Raw genomic sequence first — 14,001 nt, 5'->3', positions numbered from 1 at the left:
CTATTTCACTATAAAAAACCTCAAAAATCGGCGTTTTTCATGTCAAAAACATTTTTTGAAGCTAGCAAAATTTCTGATACCAATTTTAACCGAATTTTCACATTTCTGGGTCAAAATCTGGGTTTCTAGCCATAAAAACACGCTTTTTCTACTTATTTTACTATAAAACACCTTCAAAATCAACATTTTACCACAGAAATCAATTAAAAACCTCGAAAATCCACAAAATTGCCCGAAACCCACAATTCGCTAAACAACACGCGCCAGCGGAATATCGGAGTGTCGTTGCGAAATGAAAAAAGACGATGAGTGCGTGCAAAACGAGACTTTACACCCAGTGACCATTGACCACTTTTCCGTCGAAAAAATCACATTTTCTGCTGATTTCGCCGTTGTTTATTTCATTTTTCCACTTATTTTCACCTAAAAACCTTGATTTTTGCCCAAAAATTCCAAAAAAAATCGAAAAAAATTTAAAATTTCCAGTTCTCCCCAACGATGGCATCAATCCGCTCGGTTTTTGCACTCAAAAACTCAGCAAAACTTGCTCTTTCCGCTAGAGTAGGTCTCATTTCAGATTTTCAACAAAATTTTTTTTTGATCTACAGAAAAAAAAATTTCAGTCAATGTCCTCCCACCCGTTGGCCGGTCTTCTCGGGAAGCTGAACCACGTGGCAATCGCTACTCCGGATTTGAAGAAATCCTCCGATTTCTATAAGAATCTCGGCGCCAAAGTGTCCGAGGCTGTGGTAAGCTGAGGGTCCCTCGAGAAAAACATTTTTTTGATCTACAACTTTTTTGTTGATCCCAATCTATTAATCGATCAAAGCTTATCGATTAAAATGTGTTTTTGATTTCAAAAAATCGTGATAAAACTTTTTTTAAATCAAAAATCCGAAAACAATTCGGATTTCTGGTTTTTGACCGGTGACCTCTTATAGAAGGGCACCCAAAAGCACGAAAAACAACTAAAAATAGTTAAAATCAAAGAAAAAAGACTGAAAAATTCACATTTTTCCAAAAAAATTTTTTTTTTTTTAATTTTCCAAAACCTCATTTTTCTCTGAAAAACTTCGAAAATGAGTATTTTTAGTGCAGAAGAACTTCAAAAACTCAAATTTTCAGTCCGAAAAGTGGCAGGTAAACTAAAAACGCGCCGAAGGCGCCCCAGATGGCTATCAGAACCGAAAAACAGGCTCGCGGCAAAGGCGCCCCAGCGATTCTTTGTAAATCAGATCCCGCGGACATCTAGATACACAGACAGACACGGATGAAAGAAAGTTCCAATTTTCGCGTCGACGGCGCCCCAGACACGTTCTGTCTCTGGAGAAATCGGTTCTCACAGCTATCGAAGAAAACGCGGCCAAGGCGCCCCAGCCGATTCTGAAAACGGTTTCTTACGCGCCAAAGATACGCCAGTCTATTCAGGAACAGCTGGAAATTGTGAATGCGTCGAAGGCGCACCAGCGATTCCTAGTCTGTCTGTGTGTCGGTTTGTCCGGGAGACGTCTGTCTGTGTGTCTGAGTGTCCGAATGTCCGAATATTCACATTTTTTCATAGTGAAGACTTCAGAACACCTCGTAGCCGGATTCTGAAGGTTTCATGATTTCAAAGCGCCCCCCGATTCGACGTCTCGAATTTTCTGTCTTTTTTGTGGTGAAAAGTCCAATAACTATATACATAACGACCCCTTTGGCATACAAATAAACGAATAAATCCAAAATTTGGATAGTAATGGCAAATGGGGGTAAGTAAACCGGTTCTCTTTTGGTGGTTTACATCCCCCAAACCAAAATGAAATTCGGTTGTGAAAGAAATTTCTGCCAATTAGGCTGAAAACTGACCATTCGTCAAACATCAACAAACGAACCAAAAGTTCTTAAAAGTGTCAAAAACCTTAATTACCCTCCCTAATTACCCTCCTAATTAGCTTATTTCAGCCCCAACCAGAGCACGGAGTTTACACAGTGTTCGTCGAACTCCCCAACTCAAAAATCGAGCTTCTCCATCCATTTGGTGAGAAATCTCCGATTCAAGCGTTTCTGAATAAGAATAAAGACGGTGGAATGCATCATATCTGCATTGAAGTTCGTGATATTCAAGAGGCAGTCTCAGCCGTCCGATCTAAAGGAATTCGGACTCTCGGAGAGAAGACAAAGATCGGAGCACACGGAAAACATGTCATGTTCTTGCATCCCAAAGATTGTGGCGGTGTTCTCATCGAGCTTGAACAGGAATAATTGTTTTTTGAGTGGTTTTTAGGAGGAAAATGCACAAAAAACGGTGAAAAACGGTGAAAATACATCAAAAACACCTGAAAACACTGGTGGCCGAGTTTTCCAAATTTGGGTTTCCTAGGCCACCAACTTTTTTCTTTTAGTTTTACGCAAATTTTGCGAATTTTCAACTGAAACACTTTAAAATTCTAAAAATCTTTTTTAAAAACACTGAAAACACGAAAAATCTAAAAAAAAAATTGATGGCCGAATTTTATATTTTTTGGGTTTCCTAGGCCACCAACTTTTTTCTTTTATTTTTACGCAAATTTGGCAAATTTTCGACTTAAACTCTTTGAAAATTCGAAAAATCGTCAGAAAACACAAAAAATTCACCAAAAAAGTTGATGGCCGAGTTTTCCAAATGTTGGGTTTCCTAGGCCACCAACTTTTTTTTTCGATTTTTTTCAAAATTTCGACTGATAGCATTAAAAACTGCTGAAATTTTCGTTTTTTCCTGAATTTTCACCGTTTTTTTCTGCATTTTCCTCCCATTTTTTGAGATTTTTTTCCCATTTAGATTCCCATATTTTGTACTTCTTGTGCCATAATCATTGCCCTCATCATTATAATATGAACATCTTTGTTATTGCATTATTAACTTTTTACAGATTTTCAAGAAGAAGAATGGATTTTTTCTTAGAAAACTCCAAAACTTTGAAAAAATCTGAAAATCTTCGCGATAAAAACACCAATTTTCTGATATTTTTCAGAATTTATTTTTCTGGAAAACCAGATCGGTCCATCCTCGTGTCCTGTTGTCCGGATGTCCAAAATTCAATATATAGACGAAATTGACCTGAAAAACTTGAAAAAACTCGAAAAACCACGACTTTTTGATTTTTTCGCCTTTTTCTGTCCGTCTGTCCATCCCAATGTCCAGATGTCCACTATACAAATACCATCTCAGCTTGTGAGCCTTTGAAAAACTCCGATGGCCTAGTTTTCCAAAATGTTGGATTTCTAGGCCACCAACTGTTTTTTGTTCGATTTTTCCCTAATCTTTTCCGAAAAACAACAATTTTCAGCTTTTTTCGAAATTATGTAAAAAAATCTGAAAAAAACAGCAAAAAGGCACTTTTTTCTGTCGATCTGTTCATCCGGATGTCCGAGGCTTCCTGTCTGTCCGTCTGACTGTCCAGATGTCCACTACTTCTCAAAATGGACAGAATCCACATTCTGTCTATCTGTTCATCCGGATGTCCACTTTTTCCAAAAAATCCACAATTTCCTGTCCGTCTGTCCATCCCAATGTCCAGATGTCCACTATACAAATACCATCTCAACTTGTAAGCCTCCTACTCCTCCCCGAATTTCCAAAAAAAGGCGCGAAGAATCTTGTTATTTGCCGAAAAGCTCTGTAAACAATGCATCGAATCGTCTCGAATTCTTCGTCTCAAAAAGAGGAAGAATTCTCATAGATCACCACAACAACATCTCTCTTTCTCTGGCAACTCTCTCCGATTCAATTAGAAATAAAAAAGTACGAGGCGACCTCCAAAATCGATCGTCGAACAAGTTGAAAACAAGTCGTGACTCATTTCACACGAGGTCGTTCCCCTCGTCATTTCCGAATTTTCGAATCGAAAAAACTCATTTTTATCCCCAAAAAAGTCCTCAAAAATGCTCAACAATCTCGGCACCCGACTGTTCAAATCGGTGACCGATAAGGCTGGCGATCTGGGTGACAAGTTTGAAGAGGAGTTCTCACGCCTTTCTTTTAATATTACCAGTGAGTGTGATCCCTCCTTATTTCCTCCTCAAATTCATTTCCAGCCGAAGTCGATTCAATTGTCACTGAAGCCATCTCACTCTCCTCTTATATCAAAGTGGCTCTTGTTATCCTCTCGATTCTTCTCATCCTCCTTATCATCCGTTACTCTGCCTATGGAATCCGTTGTATGTTCTTCAAAGCCAGGGATTGGATCCACTCGATGGAGGAGAAGCCGGCGCCACAGGTATTCTTTTCAGCATTTCCTGTGGATTTAAGTTGAATTTCATCAGAAGAATATCTAGGTGATTCTTCTGATGCCGACGGAGGATGGAAAGTATCGGAAGAGTTCGAAGGTGTACACGGATGAGCAGACAAGACAGATGTTGGACAAGTTGAGAGATGATTCCATCGAGTTGTTCAACAATGAAACGAAGAGATCCAATAGCATTGTAAGTTCTAAAGTTTTCTCTGAAAATATTGATTACTTTTTCCTAGGAATCACGAAGAAACCGACCACCTAGACTCTCCGAACGCGCCGCATACAAGAATTGGAAAGTTCCGGAAGAAGCAGTATAAAATCACCTATCCTACGTTAAATGTAAATATGTAAATTAATGTTACAATAAATGTAAATGCTAGATTTATATTACGAAACAATAGTTGTATGCAATCGTGGATCTACATAATTTGTTAAATAACCAATAATAATGTTAGGATCTAAAGATCCCATTTGAATAAAAACAAGAGAGCTAAGCAATACAGAAATTGGACAAGACTGACAGGGTTAAAACTGGGACAATAGAGCGGGTGCATTTAGATCAGCTTACAAGAAGAAAAGTTTGTCGCAAAGCTTTTCATCTGAATCTCCGTGAAGCGATTGAGCAGTCAAGAAGGCGAGTTTGTGCGCGTATTGACATGGAGCTGGCACACGAACTGTTCCTTGCCAATTGTAGTACAAATAGCACAACTTGAAGGCGAGTTGTTGATGCTTATCGGGTCCGAGTTCCGTGTCGTCGAAAATGATGTTGTAGGAGACTGGAGTGACAGTTCCTTGGTTGACAAACTGTGGCACCAAGTAGAAGTCCATTCTCTCTGGACGAGTGACGACAGTGTCAACGACCGTTCCTGGATCGGGATTGATTGCACTGGCTCTTGTAGCTCCTTGCCTGAAAAATAGAAATAAAATCAGTATTTAAGAGTAAAAACTCACTTCAAGATACGCATATTGACGCGCTTGGTAACAAAGATGAAGGCCAGCTTGATAGACTTGTGTACCTTGCCGCTGAGCTTGGCGACACGTTCAGTCACCATGTCACAAGCATCACGAACAAGTTTCACTTCCGTATTCTTGTTGTATGGGATTTGCCCATCTACGGCACCGTCTCTGTAGAGAATCAAACGACTTGGAAGAGTGTTGTTGTTCTTGTCGTAGTACTTCTTGAGAGCCTCTGAAAACAATTACTGATGACTTACGTGGCTACTCCAATCGAGTCTTGTGAAGCGATGAAGCTTGTTGTTGTACAAGGTGATGATGGTGGAGCATCCGAACATCTCATTCATCTTCTCCTGAACTCGTTGGCGATTTCCCTGACATGCTTGCATCTCCTTCTTGACAAGGTCGTACATCGAGTCTCGGCGAACCATCTTGAAACGATTCTCGATACAGAGCATCAGCTGGTCTTCGTAAATGCGGATAGCAGTCTCAAATCTCAGGAGGATGCTCATATTGTACTCTCGAACGTGTCTGGCGTCCTTTGAGTTGAAATAGTGACGACCAAGTTGAGTCAAGCTGAGCTCATCGAGGCAACGACGGATGATTGTGTAGAAGATGTTGATAGTCTGCGCATTGTCCATTGCTGAAATAAAAATCAATAATTTCAGTCGAAATTCCATAGGAAACTCACATTCTGCTGCCATCCTTCAGTCATTCAGTCAAGTAGAGAATCATTCCATCGAGGACGTGGAATCTGCCGATCTCTTCAGTCACATTTTCATGGAGCAGCATAGTCTCTCTCATATGTTTTGAATCCACTTGAGGATGGAACTCGACATGAAATTGATAGATGCTGTAGTCGGCTTTCTCCATTTCGATCGGGATAAAGTTGGCGAAGCAACGTTGAGGGCGCCCGGAAGAAATGATCCGGTTGGATCGTGCCATAGTAGTCTTGAGTCTTTCCTCCGCTGTTGTTGGATCCCGATCCTCGGCTTCTTCCGCGGCCACTTCCAGATGCCATTTTACAATGAATAAAAATAAAAGAAAATTGCAAGAAAACGAGAAGAATAACGATTTTAAGAGAGAAACTTAGGATAAAACATCGAAAAACATAAGACGTTTCGAAGAGAACTGCCAGAAAATTCAAAACTTCATGATTTTTGCATGAAATTGAACGAAAGATAGCTGAAAAACGCGCAGACGGTACGCCAGAATATTTTCAGACGAAAAAATTTGAAAATTTTCGGACAACAGCCGACGAAACAGAAAAATAGCGAAAAATGGAAACGAATTTCTCTTCTGCTGCGAAGAGTTAGATGTGCAGGTTGTTGGCCTACTGTAAGCGCGGCGAGACCCGCCAACGGTAAAATTCTCTGCTCCTTTAAATTTGAAGAATTTTTCATCGATTTTTAAAATAAAAAATGGAATATTGAGCGAAAAATACGGTTTAAAATTAAAATTCCGATTGAAATAATCGAAAAATCTCAGAAAAATGCAGAAAATCCACCAAAAATCCGCAAAAACATCGGATAAAACATCAAACGCCGTCGAAAAACAAGAGAACTGCCAGAAAACTCAAAAATTTATTAATTTATCATTTTCAGAGAAATATTTTTTGCCAATCACTGAAAAATGTCGAAAAAACACGATTTTGGACTCAAATTGACCGAAAATTAGCTGAAAAACGCGCAGACGGTACGCCAGTATATTTACAGACGCAAAGAACATTTGTTGGCATACTGTAAGCGTGGCGAAACCCGCCAACGGTAAAAGTCTCTGCTCCTTTAAACTTGAAGATTTTTTAAATCGATTTTTCGAAAGCTGGAAAACCGGAAAATTTCCTGAAAAATCACTAAAACCTCAAAATTTTTAAATAAAAACCAAATTTATTCACAGAATATTCAAAAATTGTACATATGAATTAAATCAGCAATCGTCCTCCTCCTCATCATCATCTCCAAACGATAGCAGTCCTTTTTTGACAGTCGGCGTCGGTGTGCTCTTCTTTTTCTTCTTTTCAGCCTCTTCATCAACGGAATCGCCATCCGTCGTTCGTTTCACCGGCTTTTTGAAGGTGATCTTTCCCTCGGCGATGAGTTTGTCTGGAAATGAGCAATTTTTGGCTGAAAATTAAAAAAAAACACTGAAAAATTGCCATTTTAACGAGAAAATGGTAATTTTCAATAGAAAATATAGAATTCCCGCTCATTTTTGTTTAAAATTCTGCCGAATTACTCAATTTCAGTCAAAAAATGGCTTGTAGCATCGAAAATTCGCCATTTTCAAAAAATGTTATGTTGTCTGGTTAAAAAACGCTGGAAAATTCATTTTCGCTAAGAAATGGGTCAATCTTTCGCGAAAATAGGAATTTTAACGAAAATTGGTCCATTTCGATCGAAAAATCAGCCCGAAACCTCATTTTCAGTCCAAAATTCGAGTTTTTTCCTGAAATTTTCGAAAAAATAATGGAAAACACTGAAAAATCGGCAATTTTCAGTCAGAAATCTAAGAATTCCGTGAAAATCAGTTTTTTATCAAAAAATCATATAAACTGTTCGAAAACGATGAAAGCTAGCTCATTTTCAGTCAAAAAACGGGTTTTTAGAATCGAAAAATCGAATTTTTAGCTTAAAAACCCCAATTTTTGAGATTTTTTCGCAATTTTTCCGGTTTTTTCGGCTGAAAAACCATTTTTCTTACCCTCCTCCACCTTTTTCTTCGCGTCCAACTCCTTGACCATTTCCTCCTTCGTCAAATCGGTCTCCTCATTCAAAACGATCACCTGAGGCCGATCTTCTTCCTTCATTCGCATCAAATCTGTCTCGTCGTCGTCGAAATCCGCTGGTCCCGCCTCCTCGTCGAACTGGAATTCAAAAAATGAGAAAACTCGATAAATTTTGATAATTTTTTACTTTATCCTCCAATTTCGCCGGTTCCTTATATCCCATTTTCGATTTCATCGCCTTGATGAACGCCGGCTCTTCTTGCTCGACGAAATGAAGATTTGCCTGAAAAATTTGATTCATTTATACAGATTTTATACATTTTATAGAGGCTACCTTGTCTTTATAAGACATTGACGATGATTGTCCTCGTTTCGACATTTTTTTGGATGAAAAGACTGAAAAAATTGATTTTTAATTGTTAAATTACATAATTTTGATGATTTTCAAGGTTTTGAGAAAGAAAAAACATCGAAAATTCGTCAGAAATCCATAAAAACCTCGCAAAGAAAATCGTTTTTATTTAAAAAAATAATTTTTCTGTTGGGTCCGCAATTGCGCGTCAAATCTAGTGTTTTAAAGATTTTTCTAGTTTTCTATGGATTTTCAGCAATTTTATAACTGAATTATTATTTTTTTTAAGATTGTAAATGTTTTCTGATGTTTTTTAAATACAAATTTCACTAGAAAACACTGAAAAATCTCAAGAAAACGATAAAAAATGAATAAAAAATCCAAAGTCCGCAATTGTCGTCAAGTATGGGGTTTCTCGGGAAATACGCGCGAAGTTTGAAAAATAATAATTTTTCACAAGTGCGTAACTCGCTTGAAACCCAATGTTATGAGCTGAAAAATATATGAAAATGTAGATCTCAACGAGTTCTATGTCTCTGATATAATATGCGTCAGGTTAAGATTAATTATTGTGCCCCTGACCGGGTTAAAGAGCTAAAATCCGTCAAAAAATGACGTTACTTGACACAGATGAAACGAATTCTGGATTTTTTTTCAAAAAATTGTTTCAAAATCAAAATTTTATAAAATTCACGCCTTCCCCCCTACAGAGTTGCCGGAAATGTCTTGTATTTGAATTAGATTCTCGCGGAATTATGGGAGGCGGTGCGGTCGCGTCGCGTGCGCACTGATAATTCGGTGTATTCACATTTATATGAAAATTTGAACCGCGAGAACCCGAAAATTTGGTGTAGCATGGTGCCAAAGCCTACCGTAACCCAATTACGGTAGCACTGGATGGCCGAAGATACTCAGTTTTTTCAAACTTTTTCTATTCTCTAGGCTCCACCTCCAAAATAGGATTCGTCTTACTGACTGGTTGTACAGTAATCTCAAATCGTCCCGGAGCAATTTCTGTTGTGCTCTGGGAGGGCGGGGCCTAACGGCGCTCTCCCATCGATCAATTCTACTTCATGCCCTGTGCTCTTTTACTTAGAATGCAGCAGCAGCAGCATCAAGGAGCCATGCCAACACACTAATTATCATCTCTCTGATTGTCTCTCCATCTCCTCTTCTCTTTCTTTCCAACTCCATGGAAGCTAACCCGTTATCAAATACCTTTGGGAGCCGCGTCCGCAGCCGTGTTGCCCCTGATTTGTTGCTCCGCCCACTTATTGACTGGCTCTGTCCCACCACTTTTGAGTGTAACGTCTCATTAGCTTTCAGCCTTGCAATGGTTTTTTTTGGGTTTTCGTGACGACGGATTGTTTTTTTTTCACTTTTTGTGATGTGTTCTGGTCCTTCTGAACACGCTGATTCCGAATATTTCAATGGTTTTCATAGAAACCTGTCCCGAATCGAGATATTCGAGTTTTAAAATCATCTTTCTGATTAAAAAAAACGTTGTTTGTTAAGGGCTTTTGAACAAAAAATTGGCTGGAAGAGGGTATTTCTATAATTTATGTTAAAAACTCTATATAAAATTCACAAAAATCTCTAAAAATAAATCCGAAAGCCGCGATTTTTCTTCCGAAAAACACTCAAATTTCCAAAAAGGCTGAACTTTTTTCTGTAGGATTTTAGGATTTCTAGGCCACACAAGTTTCTTCCCACCCGTTCGTTTTGTTTTAGACAAAGGGATTCATTTCGAACCAAAATTATGAAAAAACGTCAAGAATTTCTGCGAAACGAACACGGAAAAACGTTCCGTGGCCTAGAAACACAAAAAGAGAAAGTTCGGCTAGAACTGACCGATTTTTAGCATTTTAGTCATTTTTTTGGCGTATTCGAGTATGATCACCGGAATTTCCGTAAATTCCCAAAATCCCCCTTTAAAAATGAATTATCTCGGTACCGTAGAGCCTTCCACGTTCCGCCATTTTCAGATTGAAAATTTTTTTCTCTTTTGTTTTTTGAATTTATTGATATTGTTGAGGTCTTTGGCAGCAAAGCTATCAGTTTTTACCAAAAAAGTCAAATTTAACACAAATTTAAAGGAGGACTGATGTCATATTCTTTTATTTCAGATTCTGATACTTCAGAAAATTCTGAGCAACTTTCATCATTGGAGGATATGCTAAAAATCGCTCTAAACGCCCTAAATTCACGTTTTCCCGGCTCAAAAAGAGCCAAGGTGGAAGAGTTTTCCCACGCGAATTTTCGCCACCCGTGTAGTCCTCTCGGACAAAATTATTTCTTTTTATTTATTGATTTCTCGTTTTCTTGCTTTTTCAACAAAATTTCGTGTTTTTTCTTCCTTTTTTACGATATAAATTGAAAAATTTAGGGCGTTTAGAGCGATTTTTAGCATATGCTCCAATGATAAAAGTTGCTCAGAATCTGAAAAAAAAATATGACTTCAGCCCTCCTTTTACCAATTTTAGGAGCTATTTATTAGCACGGCACGCGTCTTCCAACCGCGCTCCACCGAAATCCCTTTGAAAAATCTCTCTTTTTCTCTTTTTCTCTCGATTTCTCTCACAATTTTCTTCTGTTTCGGTAGAGCGCGGTTGTAAGGACTGTGTCAAGAGGTAATACAACAAAATATGGATATTTTATTCTGCTTTTCGTTTTTCGGCATTTTTTTTAAATTCCGCCGCTCATCAACCTACCCAAATAATTTCAGAATGGCCATTATCTGTTGCTGCCCCAGCCGCACCACAACCCACGAGAAGCCAAAAAAAGTCACCTTCGAATTGGTGCTCAAATGGGGAGTCTCATTCGAGGAGTTGCTCAACCACGAAACTGGTCGAAGAGCATTCACCGCATTCCTCAAAAGCGAGTACTCCGACGAGAACATTCTCTTCTGGATCGCCTGTGAAGAGATCAAAAGAGAGAGAAACTCGGAAAAGGTCGAGGAAAAGGCTAGGATTATCTATGAAGACTTCGTCTCAATCCTCTCTTCAAAAGAGGTCTCCCTGGATGCCACCGTCCGAGAGAAGATAAATGAAAACATGAAAAGTCCAACAAGTGAGACGTTCAACATCGCCCAAAAGCAAATCTACACTCTCATGCAGAGAGACTCCTACCCGAGATTCATTGTGTCGCCCATCTACAGAGAGCTTCGAGACTCGTTTGGCGTCATCGAGGAAGTGGTGAACATGTGATGCCTGCGGATATCTCAAAGGTATATAGTTTTCATGCCACACCCGTAAGCCACAAGCCACGTAAACCACGCTCTACCGACCGAAGCCAATGAAAATTGTATGTGAAATTGAGAGATTCAGAGAATATGAGATAAGGAATTTCGATGGGGCGCGGTTGTAGGGACTGTACTGCGCTAATTTTTATCACTTTGATCATAATTATCCTGATTTTTTTTTCAGACTCTCATTCGACACTACGCCGCCCGTCTATTCCGCCCACTACTTCTCATTTCCATGTCAATCTTCCCCCCTTCTCATACTTCCCCCAAAATTGGCACCAAAATTCAAATATTTTCAAAAATTTCTACTCGTTTGGCATCATCGAGGTTGGCATTTGATGGATATCTCAAAGGTATATATTTTTCATGCTAGGCCACGCCCCCGAGGCGAGACACACCCGTAAGCCACAAGCCATTTTGTCGGAGAACAGTGAAACTTTTACAGAATCGGTAGACATAGTTGGGGACCCGATTCCCAAAGATTCAAAAATATTTGTTTATTTTCAACCGTTTTCTGACAATCCGGAACGCGCGGGACGGGGTGACGTACAGTTGTGCGACGGAGCGCGTTTGCTCTGAACATATCTAACAATGTTTTATTTTCAGACTCTCACTCTCTCTCTCTCTCTTCACCGACACCTCGACACCTCGACACCTCATTCGACACTACCCCGCCCTTCTATTCCGCCCACTACTTCTCATTTCCATGTCAATCTTCCCCCTTCTCATACTTCCCAAAATTGGCGCCAAAATTCAAATATCATCGAGGTTGGCATTTGATGGATATCTCAAAAGGTAAATATTTCTCTGGCTAGGCCACGCCCCCGAGGCGAGACACACCCGTAAGCCTCAGCCCTTATATCATGTTGTCACTTTGACACAAAGGTGGGAGGCGTTGCGTGCGCGTCGCGGTTTTTAAGTTTGACAACGTGCGTACAGTTGTGCGACTGAGCGCGTGACCATCTCTAACAATGTTTTTTTTTTCAGACTCTCTCTTTCTCTCTCTCTTCATCGACACCTCGACACCTCGACACCTCATTCGACACTACGCCGCCCGTCTATTCCGCCCACTACTTCTCATTTCCATGTTGATCTTCCCTCTACTCATATACTTGTCATGGTTCAGGCCCGACTCGACGGCCTGAATAATTGGCGCCAAAATTCAAAACTTTTCGAATTTTCCAGTAAAAAGTCGGGCCAAACCGGGTCGAGCCAAGCCTTCACAACAGAGCTGTGCGGAATTCCTTCTTCCTTTTTCCTTCTTCCTTTTTTGAAATTTTATTCCTTCTTCCATTGAAATTGCTCGCCACTTCCGACTTCCGTGTAAAAAGTTCACAAAAATTGTTTAATTTTCGACGGAATTTCAGCGGAATTTTGGTGGTTTTTAATGGAACTTTGTATGCAAAACAACGCCAAAATTTGCTTTCAGAGATGACAACGAAAATTTTTCCTCAAATTTGTCATTTTCAAAATTAACTTCCGGGTTCGGACCCAACTTCCTTCTTCCTTCTTCCGACTTCCTTTTTTGAAAATTTTACTTCCGCACAGCTCTGCTTCACAACTATGCCTCTTTTCTTCTTCTTGCTTTACTTGCAAATCGGGTAGTATCTTGCTTCAAACTCAACCTGGTGACCTGAATAATAGACCAAATTGCAGATCTCGATGAGAGCTATACATATGATATACATTGAAGCGAGTTACCCAATTTGCATGTACACCTTTTTCTCCAAAATCCCGAGCTCATAGTCAGTTGTGACAGAATTTTTCTTTGTTTGTTATCGGTTCGCAGGAAAGCACTGGGTGGTAAATATTAAAGGCGCATGGATTTTTTTCAAAATGGTTTTGTATGGATCAAATACTGTATTGGACCGATTTCGTAAAAGCCTTTAACATCACCTGATGCTTGTTCGCATACCGATAATAAGGATTTAATTTCTCATTCCAAAAGTTTTAATACATTTCATGTGATTTTCTCTTTTTTTTCCATTTTGTTTTTCCTCGAAACTCTTCAACTCAATAAACTCATATTCGAAAACATCTATCCACTCTTCCTTCCCCAGGGAACCCGTTTCTCATGGCAACCACGGAAGTGCTCATTAGCTCTCGAGCCCCTCATTAGACTCACTCGCTTTTCGATGAAAAGTGGTGATGTGAGGATTGAGGGAATGAAAAATAAACTGAAAAAGAGAGAAGATGGGAGGCATAGTTTTTTTTGAGAAGATACTTGTCAACCGGACCAAAACGGGCCGACACGGGCCGGCTCGTAACTCGCGTCAAACTCAAAATTATGAGCTGAAAAATATACCAAAATGTAGATATCTACGAGTTCTATGCCCGTGATCTGCTACGGGCCGGATGGCTATTTGTTAATGTGCCGCGGGCAGAGAAAATGTGCCAAAAACGCGAAAATGGCCAAAAAATCCATTCTAGCCCGGCCCACGGCACATTAACGAATAGACAGTGAAAGAAGATTGGT

General features: G+C 39.5%; 5 protein-coding genes across 5 annotated transcripts; 3 read left to right on the top strand and 2 right to left on the bottom strand.

The window, feature by feature from the left end:
• Window positions 1-498: 498 nt before the first annotated feature.
• On the top strand, window positions 499-2,241 carry GCK72_000089 (uncharacterized protein; the record flags this gene model as incomplete). Its single annotated transcript, XM_003091989.2, has 3 exons — window positions 499-561; window positions 624-749; window positions 1,942-2,241. 3 exons carry the CDS (start codon window positions 499-501, stop codon window positions 2,239-2,241), a joined length of 489 nt encoding a protein of 162 aa, XP_003092037.1.
• A 1,659-nt stretch (window positions 2,242-3,900) lies between these two features.
• Window positions 3,901-4,567, top strand: GCK72_000088 (uncharacterized protein; the record flags this gene model as incomplete). The annotated part of the gene is made up of 4 exons (XM_003091984.2): window positions 3,901-4,009; window positions 4,054-4,235; window positions 4,294-4,440; window positions 4,487-4,567. 4 exons carry the CDS (start codon window positions 3,901-3,903, stop codon window positions 4,565-4,567), a joined length of 519 nt encoding a protein of 172 aa, XP_003092032.2.
• On the bottom strand, window positions 4,186-5,908 carry GCK72_000087 (uncharacterized protein; the record flags this gene model as incomplete). The annotated part of the gene is made up of 5 exons (XM_053722258.1): window positions 4,186-4,459; window positions 4,819-5,157; window positions 5,202-5,375; window positions 5,454-5,847; window positions 5,896-5,908. 5 exons carry the CDS (start codon window positions 5,906-5,908, stop codon window positions 4,186-4,188), a joined length of 1,194 nt encoding a protein of 397 aa, XP_053590903.1.
• Window positions 5,909-7,130: 1,222 nt separating this feature from the next.
• Window positions 7,131-8,308, bottom strand: GCK72_000086 (uncharacterized protein; the record flags this gene model as incomplete). The annotated part of the gene is made up of 4 exons (XM_003095554.2): window positions 7,131-7,306; window positions 7,905-8,067; window positions 8,117-8,212; window positions 8,264-8,308. 4 exons carry the CDS (start codon window positions 8,306-8,308, stop codon window positions 7,131-7,133), a joined length of 480 nt encoding a protein of 159 aa, XP_003095602.2.
• Window positions 8,309-11,007: 2,699 nt separating this feature from the next.
• On the top strand, window positions 11,008-11,487 carry GCK72_000085 (uncharacterized protein; the record flags this gene model as incomplete). Its single annotated transcript, XM_053722257.1, has 1 exon — window positions 11,008-11,487. One exon carries the CDS (start codon window positions 11,008-11,010, stop codon window positions 11,485-11,487), a length of 480 nt encoding a protein of 159 aa, XP_053590902.1.
• Between the last annotated feature and the right edge of the window lie 2,514 nt (window positions 11,488-14,001).

Source organism: Caenorhabditis remanei, chromosome I, assembly GCF_010183535.1.
Source record: "Caenorhabditis remanei strain PX506 chromosome I, whole genome shotgun sequence".
Lineage (NCBI taxonomy): Eukaryota > Metazoa > Nematoda > Chromadorea > Rhabditida > Rhabditidae > Caenorhabditis > Caenorhabditis remanei.
Note: the sequence above shows the minus strand (reverse complement) of the source record. Positions and strands in the feature narration are given on the sequence as shown.